At 33.8% G+C, this 23,885-nt stretch overlaps 3 protein-coding genes across 9 annotated transcripts; 1 reads left to right on the forward strand and 2 right to left on the reverse strand.

Moving 5' to 3' along the window:
* The first annotated feature begins 328 nt into the window (after window positions 1–328).
* LOC142622111 (GDSL esterase/lipase At5g14450-like) lies at window positions 329–2,825 on the forward strand. Its single transcript, XM_075795542.1, has 5 exons — window positions 329–626; window positions 721–930; window positions 1,018–1,181; window positions 1,587–1,860; window positions 2,363–2,825. The coding sequence occupies exons 1-5, from the start codon at window positions 359–361 to the stop codon at window positions 2,608–2,610; spliced, it is 1,164 nt and encodes a 387-aa protein (XP_075651657.1). The 5' UTR covers window positions 329–358; the 3' UTR covers window positions 2,611–2,825.
* Window positions 2,826–4,540: 1,715 nt separating this feature from the next.
* Window positions 4,541–8,547, reverse strand: LOC142639352 (protein WHAT'S THIS FACTOR 1 homolog, chloroplastic). Of its 7 annotated transcripts, none has more exons than XM_075813576.1 (5): window positions 8,257–8,547; window positions 5,905–7,225; window positions 5,736–5,789; window positions 5,301–5,365; window positions 4,541–5,181 (listed from the first exon to the last, which is right to left on the reverse strand). In XM_075813576.1, the coding sequence occupies exon 2, from the start codon at window positions 7,171–7,173 to the stop codon at window positions 5,917–5,919; it is 1,257 nt and encodes a 418-aa protein (XP_075669691.1). In that variant the 5' UTR covers window positions 7,174–7,225; window positions 8,257–8,547; the 3' UTR covers window positions 4,541–5,181; window positions 5,301–5,365; window positions 5,736–5,789; window positions 5,905–5,916. The 7 variants fall into 7 exon arrangements, with proteins under 7 accessions (XP_075669691.1, XP_075669684.1, XP_075669677.1 ...); XM_075813569.1 differs by having other exon boundaries at window positions 5,301–5,395; XM_075813562.1 differs by having other exon boundaries at window positions 5,301–5,422.
* Window positions 8,548–10,799: 2,252 nt separating this feature from the next.
* LOC142639111 (SAGA-associated factor 29 homolog A) lies at window positions 10,800–20,879 on the reverse strand. Its single transcript, XM_075813213.1, has 9 exons — window positions 20,479–20,879; window positions 15,276–15,369; window positions 15,042–15,118; window positions 13,916–14,025; window positions 13,687–13,772; window positions 12,660–12,713; window positions 11,695–11,848; window positions 11,505–11,518; window positions 10,800–11,071 (listed from the first exon to the last, which is right to left on the reverse strand). Exons 1-9 carry the CDS (start codon window positions 20,594–20,596, stop codon window positions 10,969–10,971), a joined length of 810 nt encoding a protein of 269 aa, XP_075669328.1. The 5' UTR covers window positions 20,597–20,879; the 3' UTR covers window positions 10,800–10,968.
* Between the last annotated feature and the right edge of the window lie 3,006 nt (window positions 20,880–23,885).

Raw genomic sequence — 23,885 nt, forward strand, 5'->3', positions numbered from 1 at the left:
TTGGGTCCTTAGATGAAATCACGGTTCCATTCCTTCCTAATATTAGGGCCTTCTCAGTTCTAACCATGTATGCTTAGGATTGTGCAGCTTAAAAGAACAAATATAGATGCTTCTTTTTCTATCTAAGGCAAGGAATGGAGTTTTTTTTTTTTTTTTTTTGTGTTCCTAGGCTTCTAGACTCTAGTAGTTCAATACAGAAAGATTAACTGATCGAGTAAGTAGATAAGTATGGACTATTTATAGAAAAAAAAAAAAAAGAAGATAAGTATAGACTATTTCCTAAATTAGGCCTCTGGTTCTTGGTCCCTATATATTAGAGTGGTCAAGCCATCAAAAAAAAAAAAAAGATTGGTCAAGCATGAACTACTTGAATGCCGCACCAATGGAGTTCGGGAGACTATTATTAACTGGGTTCTTGGCTTTATGTGTTCTAGGTGTGAGTGGTAAGGAGGTGCAACGCTCAGCTCCTTGTAAGTTTCCAGCAATCTACAACTTTGGTGACTCAAATTCAGACACTGGAGGAATATCAGCAGCATTTGATCCCATTATAGCACCATATGGTGATTCATTCTTTCATAAGCCTGCTGGAAGGGACTCAGATGGTCGGGTACTCATAGACTTCATAGGTACGTACATTTCTATATCACTCTACTTATCTTATCTATGGTAAATGCATAGATTCAGGACGGTAGTCTAATTTGAGTAATTGTATATATGCAGCTGAGCACCTAAGATTGCCATACTTGAGTGCATACTTGAATTCACTCGGAACAAGTTACCAGCATGGAGCAAATTTTGCCACTGGAGGATCAACTATTAGAAGGCAAAATGAAACCATATTTGAAAATGGCATTAGTCCATTCTCTCTTGACATCCAGATTGTGCAATTCCTGCAGTTCAAAGCACGCACCGCTGATCTCTACAACCAAGGTCATTCTCATTAAAAGAAAAAGGACTAATTGTTGTGTTTGGATGAGCTTATTTTCATCAGCTAATTTTGTTTGTTGGGACTTCCAGCCAAGACAAGAAACAATCTTCCCAGACCCCAGGACTTCTCCAAGGCTCTTTACACATTTGATATTGGTCAGAATGATCTTTCTGCTGGTTTTCGAAAGATGAGCTTCGACCAACTTCGTGCAGCATTGCCAGACATTGTCAATCAGTTAGCCACAGCAGTCCAAGTAAGTATCAAGATTACTAGGATTACTTGAAATAAGAAGATTGTTGTTAGAGACTGGCTCATATTCTGAAGGGAAAGTAACACTGATGTCTTTATATATATATATATATATATTGGCCTGTGCTGAATAATAGGTTGGGGTATGATATTATGATTAGGGTATATTGGGAAATTTAATGTGCAGTAAATACACTGTAAATCCGTTATTTTCTTATTGTGAATTTTTCCACTGCTCGCTCTTGTGCAGTAAATACACTGAAAAGACGTTGCCAAAGCACTTAAATTTCTGAGTTGATTCTCTTTTCTCTCTATTTTCTCTAACATTGCTAAGATCTGAAACATTGAACAATTGTGAGTTTTATTAAGCATGTCTTAATATGAAATGATTGTAATGGACTACTTGCAGCGCATATATCAACAAGGGGGGAGGACATTCTGGATACACAACACAGGGCCTATTGGATGCTTGCCTTTGAATTTTTTTTACAATCATAATCCACCGCCTGGCTATCTTGACCAGCAAGGCTGTGTCAAGGGTCAAAATGACATGGCTGTAGAGTTCAACAAGCAGCTCAAGGACAGGGTGATCAAACTAAGGGCAGAGCTCCCAGAAGCAGCAATAACATATGTGGATCTATATGCTGCAAAATATGGACTAATCAGCAATGCAAAGAATGAAGGTATTTATCATGATGTTCATCACATTACTTATCAGTTTACAAGCCTCTCAAGGTTTACCATGACACTCTTTTGAGCTTACAATTTTTGTTACTCTTAAGATATGGTACATTTTACTACTATTAATTAGTTTGATATTTTGTAAAAGAATACATGTGGCAAACCAAGATTAGTTTGTTGAGAATCCATACACAACCCCAAATTTTTGGGGCTTAAGTTTGGTTGTCATCGTCTTTTTTTTTTTATATCTAAAAAGAAATATACCTTTTAACGAAAGTAATATCAAAATGAAGTCAAAGCCGAGGAAAAAAGAGCACAAAAGCTCAAAAAGTATAATGTCACTTGCCATTCTGGCCTTTGTCTTCCTTGTGAAAAGACTGCATTTGGCTTTCTACCTTAAGGCCATTGTTACATTCATGTCAAAGGAAAGTGTCAAATGTGATGGCTATTACTGATGCTGTGATTCTGGGACAACTTGTTCTACATGAGTAACTTCTTTTACAGGATTTGTCGATCCCCTGAAGGTCTGCTGTGGGTATCATGTGAATTACGATCATGTCTGGTGTGGGTCAAAAGCAATTGTAAATGGAAGTGAGGTGTATGGTGCTTCTTGTGCTAATCCTTCACAGTATGTTAGCTGGGATGGTGTGCATTACTCTCAGGCTGCTAATCAGTGGTTTGCTAATCACATACTCAATGGTTCACTCTCAGACCCACCAATTCCAATTATCCAAGCATGTCAAAGGCATTAGTGTGATCACAACCATATGTCAAACATCATAAATTAGTACTAGTAGTTGCAGGCGTGGGACAGTTACAATTTTTTGTGTGGTGTTGATTTTTTTTTTTTTTTTTGTTCAGTAAAAAGTTTGGTACCTCTTCCAACTACACAATAGAGTCATCAACATAAAGAGCTTGCTTCATGCGGCCTTGTGTTGTCATATTAACTATTTTAAGTGCTTATATGAAAAAATATATATATGATCACTCTTGTTTGAGAATGGAGAGGACAATAATTTTTTTTATAAATGAATTTTTGCCATGGTATGTTGAATAACATATATATTGCAAAATGAGCTTCATTTCACATGTCAATAGATTAAAAAAAAATTCATGTGCTCATCTAAATCATTTAAAAGGTTAAAAGAATCATAGTTATAGCAATCCCCTAATTTCTATCTAACTTAAAAATTGGTTTTCAAATTCAAATTATATCATATAAAAACACTCAAATTGTGTAATTTACTCAAATTAAAATACTAATTTCAAATAAGGGGAAAAAAACATAAAGAAATATAATGTCACAAATCATTAAATTAAACAATTAAAAATAATATTAGTACTTTTTCCCATCTATATTTTTTAATAAATTTGAATTTAGAATAAGTAACCTCAATCCAAACATGTCTTTTCCTATTCTTAAGTAAGTGCACCAAAATGGACCAAAGTAGACCAAATGGACTGAGTAGACCGATTTGGACCAGATTAAACCAAAATAGACCAAGTCATTGGCCACATCACCCTTTTTTATTTATTGATTTGTTCTAATTTTTTATAATATTAAATATATTAACCACTTGACTTTGCACATTCAACTTGGATAGTTTTTTTTTTTCTAATAATATCTTAGACAGTTTAGTATATTTAATATTATCAAAAAATTAAAGTAACAAATCAATAATAAAAAATGGTGACTTGGCCAATAATGTAGCTCTACATGAACGTCATAATATTAAATGCTACACTAAATTTTAGATATTATATAGATATATAGATGGGCAGAGCTTGTGTCCAGTGAAATTTTCATTGGACACGACAGGATTCGAACACGTGTCAAAGAGTGGACACTATCTGTAATCCAAGTGTCCAGTGAAGCTCTTGGACACGTGTTCGAATCCTACCGTGTCCAGTGAAAACTTTCACCGGACACAAGCCGCACCCTATATAGATAGGTGTATCAAGATCTTTTCCATGTAAGAGTGTAAAGGGAGTTTCCATACCTAATACACTTGGTACTTTACCATGATACGGTAAAGTGAGACCCCATTGATTCTACTATATGGCGGTCTTTCCTGGAGTATTAGGTATATTTCGAGGACAAGACATTGTCTAATTATGCAATGGTTAGGTAAATATTTTGAGAATTCCAGTTTTCCAAATCCACCACCTCCATCACTTTGCAAAGCTCAAATTTTATGCTTGTAATTCTACCAATTTCTTGAATCTTTGGAATCAATCAAAGACTATTGATTTATACCTTAAAGTATACATCCATGTGTATATTAAGGACACATAGTATCAAAAAAATTGGACAGAAGTAATTGGTGCCATGCACCATAGATCACAATGTATCTTCTGTAGTGGAAAATCACTCTGTGCCTTGTCAACAAGATAAGTTTACAAGTTTTAACCATCTAACTTCAAAAAATGGATTTTTGCTTAAGAAAGGAAATAATTTTTGTATAGGGTGTCCTGACTGTTGGTGCCAAATCTTCTCTAAGGCTTTCATTTGCAGAGAACAAAGCACATGCTTCCTCCCACATGCAAAGACCACCTTTTCCATGACCATGAGGGGTCTTCCATGTTTTCTCATCTCTAATCACAAAGCCATTAGATGAGAAAATGGTGACACAAAATAAGTTATCAATAAGTTTTCCAACAGAAAGCAAATTCTTTGTAATATTCAACACCAACAGAACATTTTTAAGATCCTGTAATCCATATGGAGTAGATATAGACATATTTCCAACATGAGTGATTTTATACTCTTCTCGTCACAAATAATAGTTACATCTGAACCTCAATAAGGGTAAAGTGAGTGGAGTTTACCCAAGTCATTAGTCATGAGAGGTTGTACCTGACCTAGGAATCCATTCAAGATCTTGTGGATCAGAGAAAGACATTACTGTCATGGCTTATGGGGATCTCTTCATCTTGATAGGCATGATTGTATCTATTTCAAAAACTGATAGCTTTATGTCCCGGTTTCTCACATATTTGATGTATAACAATCACCTTTTGCTTTTGAGCATTGTGATTCAGCTGTTGAGCACGTTGTTGTGTTTGTCCAACTAGTCTTTTCGAGGTACCTAAGAAGTAGGTTGTCGAGCCCAAGTGTAGTGAGATTGAGTAAAGCCATGTCCTTTGGAGCATTGTGATTCAGCTGTTACATTGTTGTGTTTGTCCAACTAATCTTTTCAAGGTGCCTCAAGAAGTAGGCTGTTGAGCCCAACTGTAGTGAGATTGAGTAAAGCTGTCCATTTGGATTCAAGTTGCCACCTTCATGATATCCTTCACTACGACTGTTTGAAGACCGTCGACCTCTATTTTGACATTGAGTAAACAATGCTTTATTTTCATTCAAGCTGCGATTTTCTTGTCTTCTCTCACAGATTGACAAGAGATTAACAAACTATTCAAAAGATGGTAAAGGAGATCTTACCTGCATGGCTATGACAAGGTTATCATACTTGCTTCCAAGTCCATTGAGGGCCCAATAGACTTCGTCTGCATCATCGACAGGTTTGTGTATAGCAGCTAGTTCATCACAGATGACCTTGAAGGCTTCAATACATAAAGATATTCATCTAGGGAACGATAATTCTCTATAACTAAATCTAATTTGTTTTTTGTTACTAATCAAAAAAACTAAATCTAATTTGTTTATGCCAGTAGAAACTATCAGAAAGCCAATAAACTCAAGATCACTCCATAATCTAAATATCATCAAGACATAAGAGAATTCTCCACGTGAATCAAGTAGCATGCATAATAAGCCATGTAATAATACAAAATAATGTGACAGAAAAGATAACATTGAAGTATCTAAACAGAATTTTGACATTGAGTGGATTGGAGTCAATTAAAAGAGAGTTACCTTTGGCCACCACCCTCATCATCATCACTCAATTCCTCATCTAGTACTTCAAATCTGCACATAGAGTTACTTCTTCATAATAAATATGGGTGACATGTAAGTCATGGAGAACTCCAAGACTGCAAATAAATACATGCAGAAAGTTGATATCTTAAACACCAGATCGCACCTCCATTGAAATTTATGGAACAACATCATCAAAGAGAATTTTATAAAACCGTTTTCTTTCTTCTGGGTCAAACAGACCTCCTAACTTGTCTCCCTGGTCATCATTTTCAGAAATTTCAGAGTTTCTATCCTTGCTTTTGTTTAATCTACCCAAAACCATGTCTTTCTTTCTCTTCTCTAAATTCACCAAATAGTGCCTCTTATTATATTCATGAAGTCCCTCCTGCATCAGCTCCCCAAATTTTTCCTTCACAACAACGAGAGGATCTTTATCTATTAGTTCTGACCCATTATATCCCTCTCTAAGAAGTACAGTATATATTTGATACTTATTTGAAACATAAAATATGCCAGGGTGCTTAAGCAGCAGAACATTCAATTTCTCTGGCATGCCAAACTCTCTCCTAAAATGGCCTAGCTTCACTATTGACACTTTCTTCCACAGTGTCAAAGACAATAACTCGTGCACCAAGCCCACAGTCCTCTTCTCTGACTCCTTTGATCCCTCCAATAAACCTCTGGGGCCCAAGTAGGGTGAAATATAAGGAGATGCATTAAATTCATGAAACCTTTCCCATGACTTCACCCAAGTTGAGGGCAATGAACATGAAAAACATGGCTGAGAACCATGCTTCCGAGCAGAGGCTTCAATTGTGGAAACTGCTAGATCAGGGTTCCAAGAAACCAGTTCAATTTCCATTGAACTCCGTCTACTGCTATGATTAACTATCCGGAACATATCTGAGTACTTCGGCACAATTCTGATTAGATAGTCATCTGGAAAACCAAAGTTCCTCTTTAATTCATTAAGTTTCATAACATTGAGTCTATGATTCAAGCTCATCATAAGCAACTTTGCCAATCTATCAACAAATATCGGTTCCTGATTATCTTTGACAGATTCTTCCTCTTCTATCAAAAACATCATCCGTTTTGTTAGCCGACAATAGTACTCATCGCCAACAAGATAAACTTCAAAGCAGCATGGGTATTTTTTAAGCCAATTTAGAGCTTTTCCTTGGAGATCAAGGGTCTTGAATTTCTTCTGTAGGAATTTCACAGATGCTGCCTGGTTTGGGCATCGAAGAATTATGTTCTTGATCTGATTATTGACTATCCATCGACGATTTCTAGACAGAGCCGATTCTAGATCTGGATCCTTTTTCATTGACCATAGTGAAAAGTTTCGAATAAAGTACTGAAGGGGCAGTGGAGCATGCACTCGATGATTACTATAATTAAGGTTTTGCAGAAGCATTTTAATCACCATTTTGCAGTTCTTTATACGCACCTCTTCAATATCTAGCAAGAATATATAACCCCTGAGAATGCAAATGAAAACCCAATAACTAAAATTTTGCTAGGAAAAATAGTAATATGTTTCCATTTGCTTATATATACAGTAAAAGGGTGACTTATCAAAAATATACAGTAAAATGGTTCAAAAGAAATTGGGGTTATTATATATAAATAAAATAAAAAAAGGTTGAAAATAATTATCCTATGCAAATTAAGGAAAAAAAATTGCAAGTGATTTCAAATCCCATTACAAGCTCTTCCCACCTCCATTAACAATCATATAGTAGATTCCAATTTTTTTTTTTTTTTTTTTTGGGCCTTTCAGGTGAATTTCTTTTAAACAATCCACATCAAATATAACCCAAAGAATGCAAATGAGAACCTAGAAATACTAAAGCTAAACAACCAAAACATTGCAAGGAAAACAGTTCTTTTTTAATCAGTGAGCTATGCACTTACCCAGTGGGTCTCAAACCCACAACCTCACCCTTCATCCATTATAATGAAATGAGAAAGTGCCATTTGAGGTATAGCTCATTGGCCAAGGAAAATAGCAATATGTTTTCCATTTGCTTATAAATACAGTAAACTAGTCGGAGAGAAAATGGGGTTTCTATAAACACAAAATGATGGGTGGAAAACTATAATTCTATGCAAATTTCAAGCAGGAAAAAAACAATTGAAAGTAATGACAAGTAAAATCCAATACAAGCTTTTCCTACCTGCATTAACAACTATATATAGAAGCTTCCAAGATTTTTTTTTTTTTTTTTGTTCTTTTGGATGAAATATTTGAGAACTATCCACATAAAAGGATTCTGTGTATGTAATCTTGATAGCACTGATATGGGTATTGTGCATAGCATAGGACTCATTGATACAACCCCACTAATCTAAATTTCATATCTAGCATCCTAGTGAAAAAGGAGAAGCATAAAAATAAAATTATGAATATACTAATTTGAATCCAAATTCACAAAAACAAAAAGAAAGAAAGAAACTTTAATGTAGTTTTGCTAAATGTAATTTAAATAGAGAAATTAGGGGGTGTTACCGAATGTTAAGGTGTGAAGAACTATGAAGAAAGCCCTCACTGTGCAATTTGCTGAACTGGGTTGGACTCGATTGGGTTGAGTTGGGACAGAAAAGGAGCTTTGCCAAATGCGAATTATTATGTATGAAGGGCCAAATAAAAAACAGAGCAGAACGATTTTATCAAGGACAAGAATTTGGATGAAACAATAGAAACCAAAAAAAAGCTGTGTGTGTGTGTGTGTGTGTGTGTGTGTGTGTGGAAGTCTACAAAAGAGAGTGTTGGGGTCAGAACTCCGAACTCGGACTTTGCATTCATTTCAATACATGGGTAGTGTTATTGTTGTACTTGTTTTTGTTTTTTTCTTTTAAGGTGAAATTTTTTTTTTTTTTATTCAAGTCCCTAATTAAGTAAAATTTAATCTTATAATTTTAAGAATAGTTATTTTATAACGTAATTACGCGTAAAGAATTTTTATAAAGAAGAGCCTTTTGAATTTATGAAAAAAAATATCCTTTGAACTTTATTTATCCCTAAAATTTGTATGATTTTAGTTTTCTATCCTTAAACTTTAGAAAGTTTTTCACCCTTAAACTTTTGAAATTTGCATACTTTCTAAGTGTATATCCTTACACTTCTAAAAAAAAAATCATCCCTATTCTTTTTATATATTTCTGTCCTTATTTTTATTCCTAAATTAATGGGAAAAAATGTTTCTTAAAAATTTTTAGGGACAAAACAAAAATCATGCAAATTCCAAAGACAAAAATAATATTTTAACCTAATTTTATTATTGCACCAAAAAGGATGGTCAAGCTCAGTGCAAAATTTGCTCGGTAAACTGCTCAAGATTTCCCCATGGTTTAGTCAAAGGGATAACCACCAAGTTAATATTTTAACCTACTTTTATTATTGCGCCAAAAAGGATGAGCGAGTTCAGTGCAAAATTTGCTCAATAAACTGCTCAAGATTCCTTGTGATTTAGTAAAAGGGGTAACTACCAAGTTGGTCTCCTCTGACCTAATAAGAATGGTTATCCTTAAGACCAATCAAATTAAACCTAAGATTTTTTATAGAAAAATAATAATACTAATACTAATAATAATAAATTTCTTTTCCCCTCACTATTTTTACCCATATACTATTGAGAGGGGGGAACTGTCCTTAAAATTTGTGAGGGACAAAAAAAATTAATGCAAATTCCAAGGATGAAAAAAAAAATTTAACCCAGTTTTGTTGGTTTAAAATCAAACCTCGAACTTTTAAAAAACATATCAATTTAAACCCCTAATCAAAACCAAAAAGTTCATATTTAAATCGATATTATTTTGGAAATGTAATATTAAATTTGAAAGTAACAAAAAATATAAGGTTTAACTTGTAATAATCTTAAACTTAAATGTTTGAGTTGAAAATTTTCAAACTATATGATTTGATTTGAAACTACATTACCCCTATAATATAAGGTTTAAAATGTATATTATGTTTCTAAGAAAGCCTTTTTTTCCTTTTTTTTGAGAAGAATCTTTCTAAGAAAGCTATAACACATTTTTACACAGTTTGGAATAATTTTTATTTTAACATGAGGTGTACAGCAATTTCACTCCCACGCCTTCAAGTAGGTGAATCAATCCACCACCGTACACCCTTGGTGCGGTGGCCACTTCACAAGTATGAGTGCTTATAGGGTGTGGGGGGCAAAGGCTGGAGTTCAAGTTTCCAGAAGAGAGCTTCACACACATATACACTTAGATTAGGATAGAGTAGAAATTCTATCTTGTAAAAAATAAAAATAAAAAGTAGGTGAATCAATCCACTCAAAATATGAAAATACCATAATAGTCACAAAGCAAAGCTAAGCATCTAATTTCATCATTAGTTTCAGGTTTGTCTCATAAAATTATGTATTTTATATTTTCAACTTTCCTTATATAGTCTACACCCACGAAACCTCCTCCCAATACAGTCCTCATTGCTAATCTTACCCCTCATTCACAAAAATACTGTAGAAATTATTTAATGGAATAAAAAATAAACTTCTACAAAAAAAATAATAATAATAATAATAATAAATTAGTGCTAATCAAAATAAACTTTAGCTACCTTACCAATATTGTAAGAACCAACATTAAACTTCAAAACTCAAATTGCAAAAATATTGATTTCTAGCTACCTTACCAATATTGTAAGAAGCAACATTAAAGTTCAAAACTCAAATTGCAAACATATTGATTTCGTCCCTAAAATTTACACAGTTCTTTCTCATTTATGAACTTCTTGTTCTTAAACTCGAAATTTTTTTTTTTTATCCCTACACCATTTAAAAAGATCTTTTTTTGTCCCTTAACTTTAAAAATAACTTTCGTAAACAATAATTGCATACCACTTGTTCACCTCTAGCATACCCTTTTTTTTTCTTTTTAAATGTAATGGTTCATGTCAGATTCTCTAATGCTAAAAATAGTACCACTTGGTTCGAGATGTAAGATAAAAGTTACCGGGAATGGACGGAAGAACAGAAAGTCTATGGTTTCAAAAGTAGAGAGAGAGAGAGAGGGAGAGAGTAACAAGGAATAAATTTTCCTTCTATATAACATAGAAAAGTAACAGAAGATAGTATTACATTAACGCCTCCAAATGACCAAAAGAGGAACATAATGAGGCATGTCAATGTTCAGGTTCACAATGCTACATAACACTTGAGATTTATACATGGCTATAAACAGCATGAATTCATTGACGAGGTTCCTCAGGCAGAGGTACCACCTTTTGGAAGGGTACCGTCCTTTGCGGCAATGCTCCATTTTCCTCATCATCGTCAAATTCCAGTAAATAACTGCCCAACCAAAACATGAAATACCATATTATTAACATAATATAAATAACTTACTAGAGTGAAAATTCCTCAGGTTTCAATCTACAGAAGATTGATACATTTGGAACCACATGGCGAAGTCATCATTCTTCTGCATCTTCCTTACATGAAGAGATGACTTTGCTAAAGAAATTAAGCCTATTTGTTTCCTAAAAAAATGTTAAACAATCAATTTTTTTTCTCATATGTTTATCATTTCAGTGACTAACGAAATCAAATTGCATAAGCTATGGTATTAGAAACTGTGCGCCATAACCTACAAGAAACTACTAAAGCAAATTGAGGTCTTTTTTTTTTTTTTTTTTTTGGTTGGGTTCCCAAAAGGCAAAAAATTGTATGCACTCTTTCCAAAATAATACACTGATGATAAAAGACAAAGAATAATATCACTTACTCATCCGTCTTCCTCTGGATATATTTTGAAACGTTGACAGAAGGCCACGACATGCAAAATTACGACTAGTAGTTAGATTCACCAAACTCTCAGGCACATTTAAAAGGAGTGTAAGAATCTATAGAATATTGGAATTCACAGGAAATGTAATAACTTCTGTTCAAGTAAAGAAAATAGATAGAATTGTCACCTTGCGATGGACATTTACAACAGTTGCCTTATAAAGTGCAGTCGTTCCTGGATAGACAGCCAAAACTTGACTTCCAGTAGGGAAATCTTGGACGTTACTAAGATCATTTTTCTTGGGGAAAGGAATTATTCTTGACATGGGCAGCTTGTACTTTCTAAGAGCAGCAAGGAAAAAAGAAAAAAGAAAGTCAATCTCAGATGAAAATAGTTCAATTACATAGAAAAGTAAAATAAAAAAAGTAAACCATATTATTCCTCCACACAACTAACAGTAGGACAACCAGCACTCATCATTACTTGCCAAAGAAAAAAAAATGATAAGAAAAAGCAACACTCAGCATCTCTGGCCAAATCCAGCTCACCACAAACCATGTAAGTTTCAATCATAAATCTGAAAGACTTATCCACATTCTTTACATATTTTTAATAAAGAAAGTCGCATCTAGCAATCACCAACACATAAGGACTCTTCATAACAAACCGGCCAGCTTAAAGTCCAATTTAAATCAGGGTAAAAGGATAAGCAATTTTGACACAACAGAGTACTGGTCACAAAGGAGCATCAAGAAAAAAGAAAAGGGGGGTGGGGGGGGTTGTTTACAAAAAATTGGAAAAAGCTTTTCTTTTTTCTTTTTCATATTCCTTTCTCTCTCTCTCCCTATGTTTCCTTGGTGGAAAAGATGCAGTCAAAAGTCATACAACCCTTAGAAACAGTATGATGTCCAATAAAATTAAGCCTCTTAGATGTAGTTTAATGCCAGTAGAAACTATCTGTAAGCCAATAAACCCCAGATCACTCTATAACCTAAAACCATTAAGATGTAAGAGAATTCTCAATGAGTCAAGTAGCATGCATAGTTAAGCCAAGTAATTATACAAAATTAGGGAAATAGAAAGATAACATAGAAGTATCTAAATAGAATATAACATTGGGCAGTCAAATTGGAGTCAGAAAAAGACAGTTACCTTTGGCCGCCACCCTCATCATCATCACCCGGTTCCTCATCTAGGACTTCAAATCTGCAATTAGAGTTGCTTCTTCATAAATCAGGAATAAAGTAATCTCTGAAGGTAAAATAATTTTTATTTAAAAAAAAAAAAAAGACCTAGGATAGTGATGCAGGCAGTACAATCAGAATTATTTTAGACTTCATTATTCAAGAATTTTTCTTATTTGAGATACCATTTTTCATTTTTGAATTTGAATTTGGGCTTTAAAGTAGAGATGCAGGGAGCAAAACCAACATAATTTAAGAATCTATTATTTCTTTTTCTTTTTCTTTTTTTTCTTATTTAAATACCATATTTCATTTTAGAATTTTGAACTAGATGTTTTGTTATCCATTTTCTACCTACCCATTCTGCATCAAGAAGAATATTCCTTAACCCTTTGTTCCATCACTAATTACTGGCAACACAAGATAAATGCAGTAACTTTTTCTAGGGTAAAAATAAAACCAAGCAGATCACAAACAGTATGATATTATCTCCACAACAAGCTCATTCAAGTTTGTATGTTAACCAATCTAGACTAACCCTTATGGTATCATTCCTCAATGACTCAGCCTCAAGCAGTCAAGTTCTACTTGGGCATGTGAAATATGGAGCATATAATATTTCCGAGTTAGACGGTTATATTCATTTGGCATGTGTTTAAATGGTTATACATTGCACCTAATCAATAGAAAAGCTGCATCTCCTCCATGCCTTAATTCATTCCAAAATAAGTTCATAGCCTAAGCTTCAACTTGATGTTGAGCCAGGAAATTGAATTGGTGCCACAATCAAATTTGATGGATAAATGGGAAAGTCATAAGATAAGCTTGGCTCTTTCTTTTCTTTTTTTCTTTTTCTTTCTTGAGCTAGCTTCAAGCTCAAACAACACAATTATCATTTGATGAGCTGGCTTAAATTCATGATGATCTTGAAGAAGCGCTTTAATTAAGTTAAAATAATGACATGATGATGTCCAATTTACAGGAACTAAACTTACTCTCTTGTCTCCTTATCAAAATGCAGAACTTTTACAACGAACCACTCATCCTTATCAGCCTCATCTAGTCTGACTCTAGCTGCTACCTGATATAACAATTCACATCAATAAAACAGAACTGCACAAAAAACCATTCAAGTGAAATAATTTGTTCACCAAAAGAATTAATTAGTTGGATGTGCTATCCATAAAGAAATCATGCATGATTAAAAAATATATCATAATATACCTGTTCACCCTTTAAATTAGAACAAGCCTCAAGTTGACTTCTCATAGTAGTGGAAATCCTTGAAATATCTGAATCATTCTTCATTCTTTTCCTTTTCTGATCATTTCCTTCTGTAATTTATGTATTGTCAGCCAAATGAACTAAGTATCTAATTCCATAAAGCAAGACAAGCATCTCGTTGGATCAGCCATGAAAATGCATTTTACTGGCTTCATGTTTTATATTCACAAGCAAAGCTGTACAAGTTGATGACACTTAAATGCTAATTTATGTGCCTTTTTAAAACTTATTTGTGAGAAGTTTTGCACGTCAACCACCAAAACTTGATAACATGCCATATCCATTGTTGTTGATGCAACTATCTACCACAATGTATAGCTGACACAGTCAATGATTAGCAACAGGATTGCAGAGTAATTTTGAAAACTGAAAAATATGCTTCAATTAACTAATTAAAATATTTAAGTTATTAGTTTGTCATGAAATGCCCAGCATTAAATTAAAGAGTGCTGTTTAAGATGGCTAATCTTGAAGTTCTTGGCATTTGATCCCCTTTAGAGAACTAAATGGAAATCCAAAGACTACAGGTAATCTAAAGACTAAAAGTAATTAAAAATAACATAACCTTTTTTTTAAATGCAAAAGTACACATGAGAATAACTAAGTTCCTGCTGTGAATCAGGAGAATTGCAATCTGATACGCACACAAGTTCTTTTTATCTCAACAATAGGCATACATGCTTATCTACACTCCAATTTCTTCCCATCAAAGTCCAAATGCATAACTCTACATGGCTAGTAGAATATGTATTGGAAAGTAGCCATAAAAGAAAGATGAAAGTAACAAAAAAAAAACCACTTTGTAAACTCTAAACATGAAAGCTTGATTACAAGGTTACAGATGCATAACTCCTTATGGCTAGTAAAATATGCATTAGAACGTAAATTAAAAACAAACCAAGGCTAGGGACATTTATCAGATGGTTATTATTATTGAAAACTGTTTTATTCATATAAGCTACTTATCACTGAAAACCTTAAAAAAGAAACCTTGATCAAAAGCTTTCAGCATTCATTAATGTGTCCATAATGACCAATCTTATAGTTCAAAGATTCTATTACAAACCCATTCTTCTTTTTGGTTGTCCTGGAGGCCCGGAAGGAAGCAGAGCATCAAGTTGATCTAACAACATGGTGGAAACGCTGCAGCCAAGTACAATACTGAGAATCATATATGGTGCAAAATACATTTCTTAAAAAAAAATTTAAATTAAAAAAAAAAAAAGGAAAGCAAGTAGAAGATATCAACTTTATAAAAGTTATAGAACGGACATAATCCCAAAACAAAAATTGGACGTACGTTACTTCAGCCTCTGACAGTTCTTTTGCTTGAGAATACAAAATTTTCAACTTAGTTAATGAATTATCCCCAGGCTTCTCAACCACCTCAGGAGCTGCAACAAAATACAACAAAAGATATAAAAACCAACTACAAAAGAAAACAGAACTAGAGTGTCATGGAAGAATATTGGATCACATTGTAGTTTACTGCTGGAGACATTGGGATGTAGTGGTGGGATTTAGTTGCATGGCTATCAATGACAATAGTGGTGGTGCAATAGGTAAATGGCGGAAATTGAGATGATAATAGTGATGTATGGGGGTCAAGATAATAGTAGCAGTGGGTTAGTGATGGTGGCAACAACGGTCTTAAGGACTAGCAAAAAGATGGTGGAAAGGTTGTAGTTCTCAACTAGAAGTGGAGTACTAGTGTAATAGTTAAGGCAACGGTGACTGCAGTGAAAGAGGATTATAGTGGTGGCAGTGGTGTTGTCAATTAGTAGCTTTAGATAATTAATAAATACGAATCTTCATAAAGTATATAAGCTATGTTAGCTTAATGTAAATAATTCTTTTTTTTTAAATAGGTAAGATAAGATATCATTAAAAAAGACTATGACATGGCAAAAACATGAGGTAGCCACAAAAATACAAAAGAGACATAAAACTATGTACAATAAGAAAGGGGCCCTAAAAACATCGGGAGGGACTCAATAGATGTGAGTCCCCAAATCTGCAACCAATCAAACAAAGTCCCTATAAAAAACTCAAGAAGTTGCTCCCTCGAGTATTCCATATCCTCAAAGGTATGCTTGTTTCTCTCCCTCCAAATACACCACATCAAACACAATGGTATCAAATTCCAAATATTTGAAGAATGCTTCACCAGCCAATTCCTCCACCTGAGCAAAAGATCACTCACCCTCTCTGGAATCACTTATGCAACCCCAAAAGATTTAAAAACAAAATTCCACAACCAGCAAGCCTCCCCACAATGAAGTAAAAGATGTTCCACCGATTCCCCATCACATCTGCATATGCAACACAAATCTACTAAATAAAAGCCTCTCCTCCTTAAATTATCAGCAGTGAGAATCTTTCCACAAGCCACTGTCCAAACAAAAAAAAGGAAACTCTCCAGGGAGCCTTAACCCCCCAAATTGCTTTCCAAGGGAAGATAACAAAGGATGATGCCCTCAGCCCACAATAAAAAGACCCAATCTCAAACTCCCCTTTCTTCCTCAACTTCCACCTCATCTAATCTCCAACCTCATCAGAAGGAATATGGGTCTCAAAGATGTGAGTAAAAGTTGCCACTGCATCTAGTTTTTGATCATTCATGGAGTTATTTTGGCATCAAACAACCATTTAGTTAGCATTGGAGCTTTGGCAATGCTTGCTTGAGGGGGAAAAAAGGTGGGTAACAGAAAAGGGAAGGAGGAAAGTGGCTATTCTTTGTGTAATCGGGTGGAGAAGGGGAAGAAGGGTGACAGATTGCATGAAGTCTACTCCCTCCAGGGCCCTCCAACTTGGAGACAAGGTAGGAACAGGCAAGAAAAAGAGTGTGTTTCAGTTGTTAGTAACTATGGAACAAATAACATAAAACCAAACACTTTAGAAAAAGGTAATGCTCCTTTCCCATGCAATCAAACATAGTCCAATGGACAGCAGCAGCTATGAGTTTGGAGATCATGAAAAAATTATCATTAATATGCTCAATAAAGTAAGTTTGAGATGTTTGGAAACAATCTCTTACAGAGTTTTACTTTACTGACTTTTATACATAGTTACAGAGAAACAGCCTCTTATAGATTTTCCCTTCATAGGTAATTGTCCGTACAATTGAGAATAATATATGAAACATATACAAATGCATGCAAAGGAAGTTAATCTGTAAGAACTGATAGAAGCCAAGATATAGGCCTCCAATCATGCAGACCTATGGCATAGATGTAAAAAGAAGACGGCCCAACCTGTGGCTTTATGGATGGCGCCAACTAATGATTGGGCCTAAAGACCTAATCCCAGTCATTTAATAATTAGGGTTTCTTTTATGTAATTTGATGTTTTCTTTTCCTGTTTGGTTAGGTGTTTAAGTTCTTTTCTTGCAAGAAAAGTAAAGTTATTTTCTATCCCTACTAGGATAAAATGTTTGGGACTTTATTTAAAGAATCCAAGGCTTCAGTTTTGTTTTATAGTTTGATCAATTAATAAAATTTCTCTTAGAATTTTATAATGGTCTGATGTTGACTCCAGCCAACCCTAGGTGCTAACTCCTAGAGGTTTGTATTCTCTTGCTTGGTGTTAACTCCTAGGTTATCTATCTTTTATTTTTCTGTTCTTCAAATTTACTTTTGCATCATTTTGGTTTTGTCCTTTGTCAAACACTTAACTCTTGCACAAAGGTTGAAACTGGCATATGATTTATTGCATACAGTATTCATTTTTCTACATGTACCCATTTATCTTAAGGTCAAGTTGATGTGCATAGATTTTTTTTATTATTGATATATCACCATTCCCTACCTTATATAAATAGGTAATATAAAAAAATTAGTAATAAAAGGTAACATAAGATTACAATGATATCATTTATAAGAGGTTTGTGTGAAAAGATGCACCAGTCCTTATATGAAACAGTGACTGTACACACTCAAATAATCATCGGAGGGTCTAACTAGCTGTATTCCCTTAATGACATATTCTCAATACTGCCAATATCCCTATCAAGTATCCTTAACAATCTAGAAGCTAACACAGTGATCCCTCTTGTCGTCTTAATATCCATGTTTATTTATCACTTAAGGAATCCCATCAAAGTTGAGCTTCTATAACCCATAAAGTTGATCTAATATGAACTCTAGTAATCCAAATTAGGCACCTTTACAGAATTAGCACAAACTACCAAAACATTTAGTTAAAGTGGTGACCTCCCCATTGATCACTACCCAGTGACTAATTCCAGGTCCAGTGGTCCACAATCTACACATTTTAATCCCATGATCAAATATAGGCTTTCCCAAAAATGAAAACCCAGATAGTAATTTAAACTTTCTCACACTCATAAATTGATAAAAACCACCCACGTCATCCCTTCAAAACACATCCACATTTAGTGATACCAAATCGAATTGTCAACAAAGCTAATAATCAGAAACAAAACCTAGCTAGCATAGGATTTAGGCTTTTACAGATTTCCTCATACCGATTATCTTCATTCTATTTTTTCCATTGAAGTACTTTCTGACTCTATTCCCAGACTGAATCATCCCTGAGACTCTTTTTTCCCCCATTCAATATACATTTGAAGCAATTTTCAATTATTTAACATAAACTTTCTAAAGCCGGGTATGTCAATCTGTTTGGAATTTGGGTGAGAAAAAGGAAATTACTATATTGCTTAAGAAATTAGATACCTAAGAAATTTTAAACTTTTCTATTACTCTCCTATGTTCTTTAACAGATCCAAATGGAGGCTTAATGAGATATTATCGCATAATGTATTCCTTCTCCCACATGTACCCATTTATCTTAAGGTTGAGTTGACACGCATAGTAGATATTTTATTATACTGTTGTATGTTACCATTCCTTACCTTTCATAGGTGTATAATATAAAGAGGCCAGTAATAAAAGGTAACATATGATTACAATCATATCATTTATTTTAATAGGTAAATAAGAAATTTTAGTAGAATGAAGGAATACATTTCCAGTAGTACACAAGATGCATACTGGAACTGCAGAATTAGAACATATTACAGGAATTTAAGGAAAATATATATATAGAACTCAAGTACATGGACGGTACAGCCATCCAATCAAACAGAGATCTTAAGACAATCATCTTAAGCTCCCTTGCTGTGTGTTCTGTTACTTCAAAAGCCCGATTGTTCCGCTCAAGCCAAATGATCCACATAAGGCACAAAGGAATGGCCTTCCAGCAATTACCACCCAAGCTTGCTAAAGCGACCCAGCCAACAAGTCCACCACACAGTGAGGCATAACCCATTGCACACCAAATAAGCACAAAACCAAAGACCATAATTCCCTAGCCTAGAATACTCACAATGCAGCATAATATGATCTACATTCTCTCCATTCTTCTTACACTAAAAGCACCGGTCAAAAACCCGCACTCCAAAGTCCGAAGATTATCTAAACTTACAATTCTCACCCACATGGTAGCTCACACAAAAAAGGACACTTTTAAAGGAACTTTGACCTTCCAAATCGAATTCCAGGGAAAAGAGTTAGATTCCCCATTAGAAAGCAGTTTCTAGAAAGACTTAACCTCAAATAATTTCCTTGTTGTGGGTCTCCAACAAATGTGATCTTCAGTTTCCAGCCTTACAATATATCATTTATGACAAAATAAGATACCGTTGAATATAATTATAAGAGGTTTGTATGAAAAGATGCATCAGTCTTCATATGGAACAGTGACTGCATACACGCAAATAATCATCAGTGTCTAACAAGCTGTATTCTCTTAATGACATATACTCAATACAACCGGTATCCCTATCAAGTATCCTAAATAAGCTAGAAGTTAACACAGTAATCCCACTTGTCATCTTAAATTCACGTTTATTTTTAACTTAAGGAATCCCAACAAAGTTGAGCTTCTATAACCCATAAAGTCTACCTATTATGAACTATACAACAAAAATTAGCTAAAGTGATGAGCTGATGGGGTCGTCATTGATCACGACACAGTGACCGATTACAGGTCCACAATCTACACATTTTAATCCTATGATCAAATAATTCCCATCTTGGCTTCCCCAAAAACGAACACCCAGATAGTAATTTAAACTTTCTCACACTCACAAACTGATAAAATAAAAATTAAAAATTAAAAAAAAAAACCCACCCAAACCATCCCTTCAAAACATAACCACATTCAATGACACCAAAACCAATTGTCACAAAGCTCATAATTACAAAAAAACCCAGCTAGGATACCTCCAATAGCAGCTAATTTCAATCAAACCCATCTCCAAAAAAACATAAACTCAAAGCATTCAAACGCATAACTATAAAAATTTAAAATTTAAAATTTAAAAAAAGAAAATCTAAACAAGAACACAAACATTAACTTACTAAATTAACACATACCCGTTAATCCAAGGCACTAAAAGATAAAGACTGAACCTCAAGTTTCAATTTTTATGTGAATTTTCAAATTTGGGTCAATTAGTTAAAACAGGAAAGGCTTACTGGCTTGAAGCTTCTTATGCATCTTGTTGATCTCGACCAGAACTTCCTCCTGTTCTTTCCTTAACCGATCGAGCTCCTTTGAGTTATCCAAGATTCCGGAAATCTCCGGAGACGACATTGTTTCTTGTCGACAAGTTTAATTTACATACAACAACTACAATTTCACTTTCATCATCTCCATTTTCCAACGTTAAAGAATCCACACAAAAAAATTACCAACTAAAAACTAAAAATAAAAGTATATTAATGTTACAGACAAATTACTCTATATTTTGTAGTTGCTGGGGTTTGAGAATAATTGGTAGAGGCAAGGAAAATAAGCGATGTCGTTTTATGAACGGTAATGTTTGTTTATTCATCGAATCAGTTGTGGATAAATAGGTTTCAAAAATAGTAGTATTTAGTATTATGAGATTCTTTTTTTTAGTTTGGTACTTATGGGATTTTTTTTTTGTGTGACTGAGGTTGCCACGTGGAGGATTGACAAGTAAGGTGAAACAAACTTAATGGAATTTCTTTAACCGAAACTTCTTTTTGGTCGCCACGTGTGATATACTGATTGCCTTGCCTTTTCTTTTCTTCTTCTTCCTTTTTGGAGTTTTGTGCTTCTTTTTTTTTTCTTTTTTCTTTTTTGGTCAATGCATTTGACGATAGTTTTTTGAGTTGATGTCTGTTTTGACCACAGAAGGCCCTATGTTTAAGCTCAAGTGTTTAGGGCCTTTAGGCCCATAGGTTGGAGGTGTTTTTATGCAACCCACTGTGTGGTTGTTAAAAGAACCATTCTCATGGATTATTTAACGGTCAAGTAATAGGTTGCATAAAAATTCCTACTATCTAAATTGTATAAAAACCTCGCTTTTATATATATATAAATTCCATTGATTTTTTGGTTGGATTATTATTTGTTGTAATGGTAGTGGTGGGTGGTGTTGGGTGGATGGTTGATCGGTTGTGCTCTTTAGATGAAGAGAGAGAGAGAGAGAGAGTGTGTGTGTGTGTGTGTGAAATGAGGAAGAAGAGAGAGTTTTGACCGGTGAGAGAGAAAATAAAATAAAATATTGATTTGCAAAGCTATAGTAACCGTGCATATATACACGATTACTGTAGCAATTTTGCATTTATACACAATTTTACACCCACTGATGTGAGTATTTTTTGGGTCAAAATGTGTAAAATAAACTACTTTTTGTATTTTGCAAGATTTTGCAACCACTAATATGGTTGCTCTAACAATGGCAAGCTTATCAAATCTAAAGTAAAGATTGTTGGCATTGTGCTCCTACATCATAATACCTTCTTCTTTTTTTCACATGGTTCATTGTCATTAATATATATTAAAAGCAGTGTTAATGATGAGTTAAGGTGAAATTAATATTACTACAATTACAATAGGTCATGTAAAAATTTGTGAAAAAGTTGAGTTCCAAGCATTGTATATATATAAATAATGAAGATCAAAACTGAGAGAAAAGTCAATTAAATTGTGAATTGGATTCCAATTGTTATCTAATTTTTTGTCACATGTCTTATCTAAGATTTTAAAATTTTATTTTAGGTAAGTTAATGTTGTGCAAAAGAATAAGAGTTTAATATAAACAAACCATCGAAAACTCAATAAACAAAAAAATAAAAAGAGTAAATTCATGTGTATATATAAAAAATAAAAGAGAGCGAGAGAGAGAGAAAGTAAAACTCATTTATGACTTTAAAAATGTGCAACTCTTACACCAAGTATAATTTGAACTCATATATGTATAATTATGATTGTTTTTAATTGTATAGTGCATATGCATAAGTCACTAGTTTAAAATAAAAAGAAGTCACATCAACCCAAATTTTATGGGTGATAAATGGAGCAATAAGGACATCTGGGTGACCTGTGCATTTTGCCAATGTTTTGTTTGAAATAATGGATAAAGACAGAGTTTTGTGGTTTTTTTTTTTTTCGTTGCTAAATAATGGTATATTCAAATAACAACGAGAATATAATTGAGAAAAAAAAGAAGAAGAAGAAGAAGAAGAAGAAGAAGACATATAAAGGAGGGAAGGGATATAGATCATTCGATTTAGTATCTTTCATCTTAATCTTTAAAGCTTTTTTTTTTTAATGAAAAATTTAAAGCAATTTCAAATAATAACGGGGATGGTCATAATTTTAAAGGAGAGGACAATGATAAAAGAGGAAAGGCACACAAATTATTTGAATCAACATCTTTTATTTTATATCTTTAGGAATTAGGAGTTGTGCTAGAAATAAGATAAAAACTAGTTTGATAGTTCTAATTGACATATTGAGTGAGAATTATCTTCACAGATTATATTGTTCAAACTCTATTAATGCAAGTAAGTATCATTTTTGAAGTGTAAATTTCCTTACTTTGTAACTTTAGCTTTGTGTTAATTGCGAAGTCTTCTTCATCGAGGCAACTCCAAACTCATTTAAAACAAAATTCATAAATTTTGTAAGCACTAAAGCACACCTATGTAGTACTAGGCATAGTAATATATTCAAAGATTTGGGAACCATTTGTCATCTGCCCATGTTTGTGAATGGGGAATTTTATTAAGGAAATGGAAGAAAAATTTCATAAATTAACACTTATAGTAGTCAAGACTCATTAGAAATTTTTTATAGGTGGGAATTAAAAATAAACATGTTCTACAATCCAATCGAATGAGAATTTTATAAATTTCTAAATTAATTTGAGAAATCATATATAAGATTTAGAACAATTGAGGTCTCATATGTTAGATGAAAATTTGTGAAATATTCATGAATTTTGGTTGGTATAGGTGTGATTGTGCGGTTTGGTGCACTCCTAGGTAGGATTAAAGAGTTATTGTGTTAACCACTTACCATATCCAAGCTCGTTTTGGTGGCATTATGCTCCTTGTTTATTCATATATATTTTTGAATAATGCTAAAGTTACTACACGTTTTACTATATACAACTTACAAATTGTTATGGCAATAAATGTGATTGTTGAGTTTCAACCAAGAATAATGCTAGAGATACAAATTGTATGTGCACAATTGCACCTGGCCCCAAGAACAGTTACGGGCCCAGGCCCAATGAGCCTTAAACAATATGAATTTGTAGAGTGTGGGCTTGAAACCCAAGTTAGAAGTATGTGAGGATTAAATGACAAACTAAGGATTTCGAATACTTGGAAACAATAAGGAATATTGTAAATTGGCCTCCTCGGACGTAAGCCGAGAGCTGTTCTTATATTATATCCCTTTCTTAGTCTTTTCTTTCTTTTTTAGGTTACAAAAAGTCCTCCCCCCTTTTCTGTCTTAAATTCCTCTTTATATACTACTCTTTTGAATGCTTTGTACACGTGTTGCCTCACCTCCCCCTTAGCCTAGATATTTCTTTTCTCAGTGCCTTTGAATAGTAACCAGA

Source organism: Castanea sativa, chromosome 1, assembly GCF_040712315.1.
Source record: "Castanea sativa cultivar Marrone di Chiusa Pesio chromosome 1, ASM4071231v1".
In the NCBI taxonomy this organism is placed as follows: domain Eukaryota; kingdom Viridiplantae; phylum Streptophyta; class Magnoliopsida; order Fagales; family Fagaceae; genus Castanea; species Castanea sativa.

Bases quoted from the DNA above. Each gene is read 5' to 3' on its own strand.
- LOC142639352 (XM_075813555.1), bottom strand. From the start codon at position 7,173: ATGGTGATTAAAATGCTTCTGCAAAACCTTAATTATAGTAATCATCGA.
- LOC142622111 (XM_075795542.1), top strand. From the start codon at position 359: ATGAACTACTTGAATGCCGCACCAATGGAGTTCGGGAGACTATTATTA. The intron at 1,182-1,586 runs GTAAGTATCAAG...GACTACTTGCAG, and splicing joins AGTTAGCCACAGCAGTCCAA to CGCATATATCAACAAGGGGG. The intron at 1,861-2,362 runs GTATTTATCATG...CTTCTTTTACAG, and splicing joins CAGCAATGCAAAGAATGAAG to GATTTGTCGATCCCCTGAAG.
- LOC142639111 (XM_075813213.1), bottom strand. From the start codon at position 20,596: ATGTCGTCTCCGGAGATTTCCGGAATCTTGGATAACTCAAAGGAGCTC. The intron at 14,026-15,041 runs GTTTGTAATAGA...CATAAATTACAG, and splicing joins ACAACCAAAAAGAAGAATGG to AAGGAAATGATCAGAAAAGG. The intron at 13,773-13,915 runs GTATATTATGAT...TTGTTATATCAG, and splicing joins CTAATTTAAAGGGTGAACAG to GTAGCAGCTAGAGTCAGACT.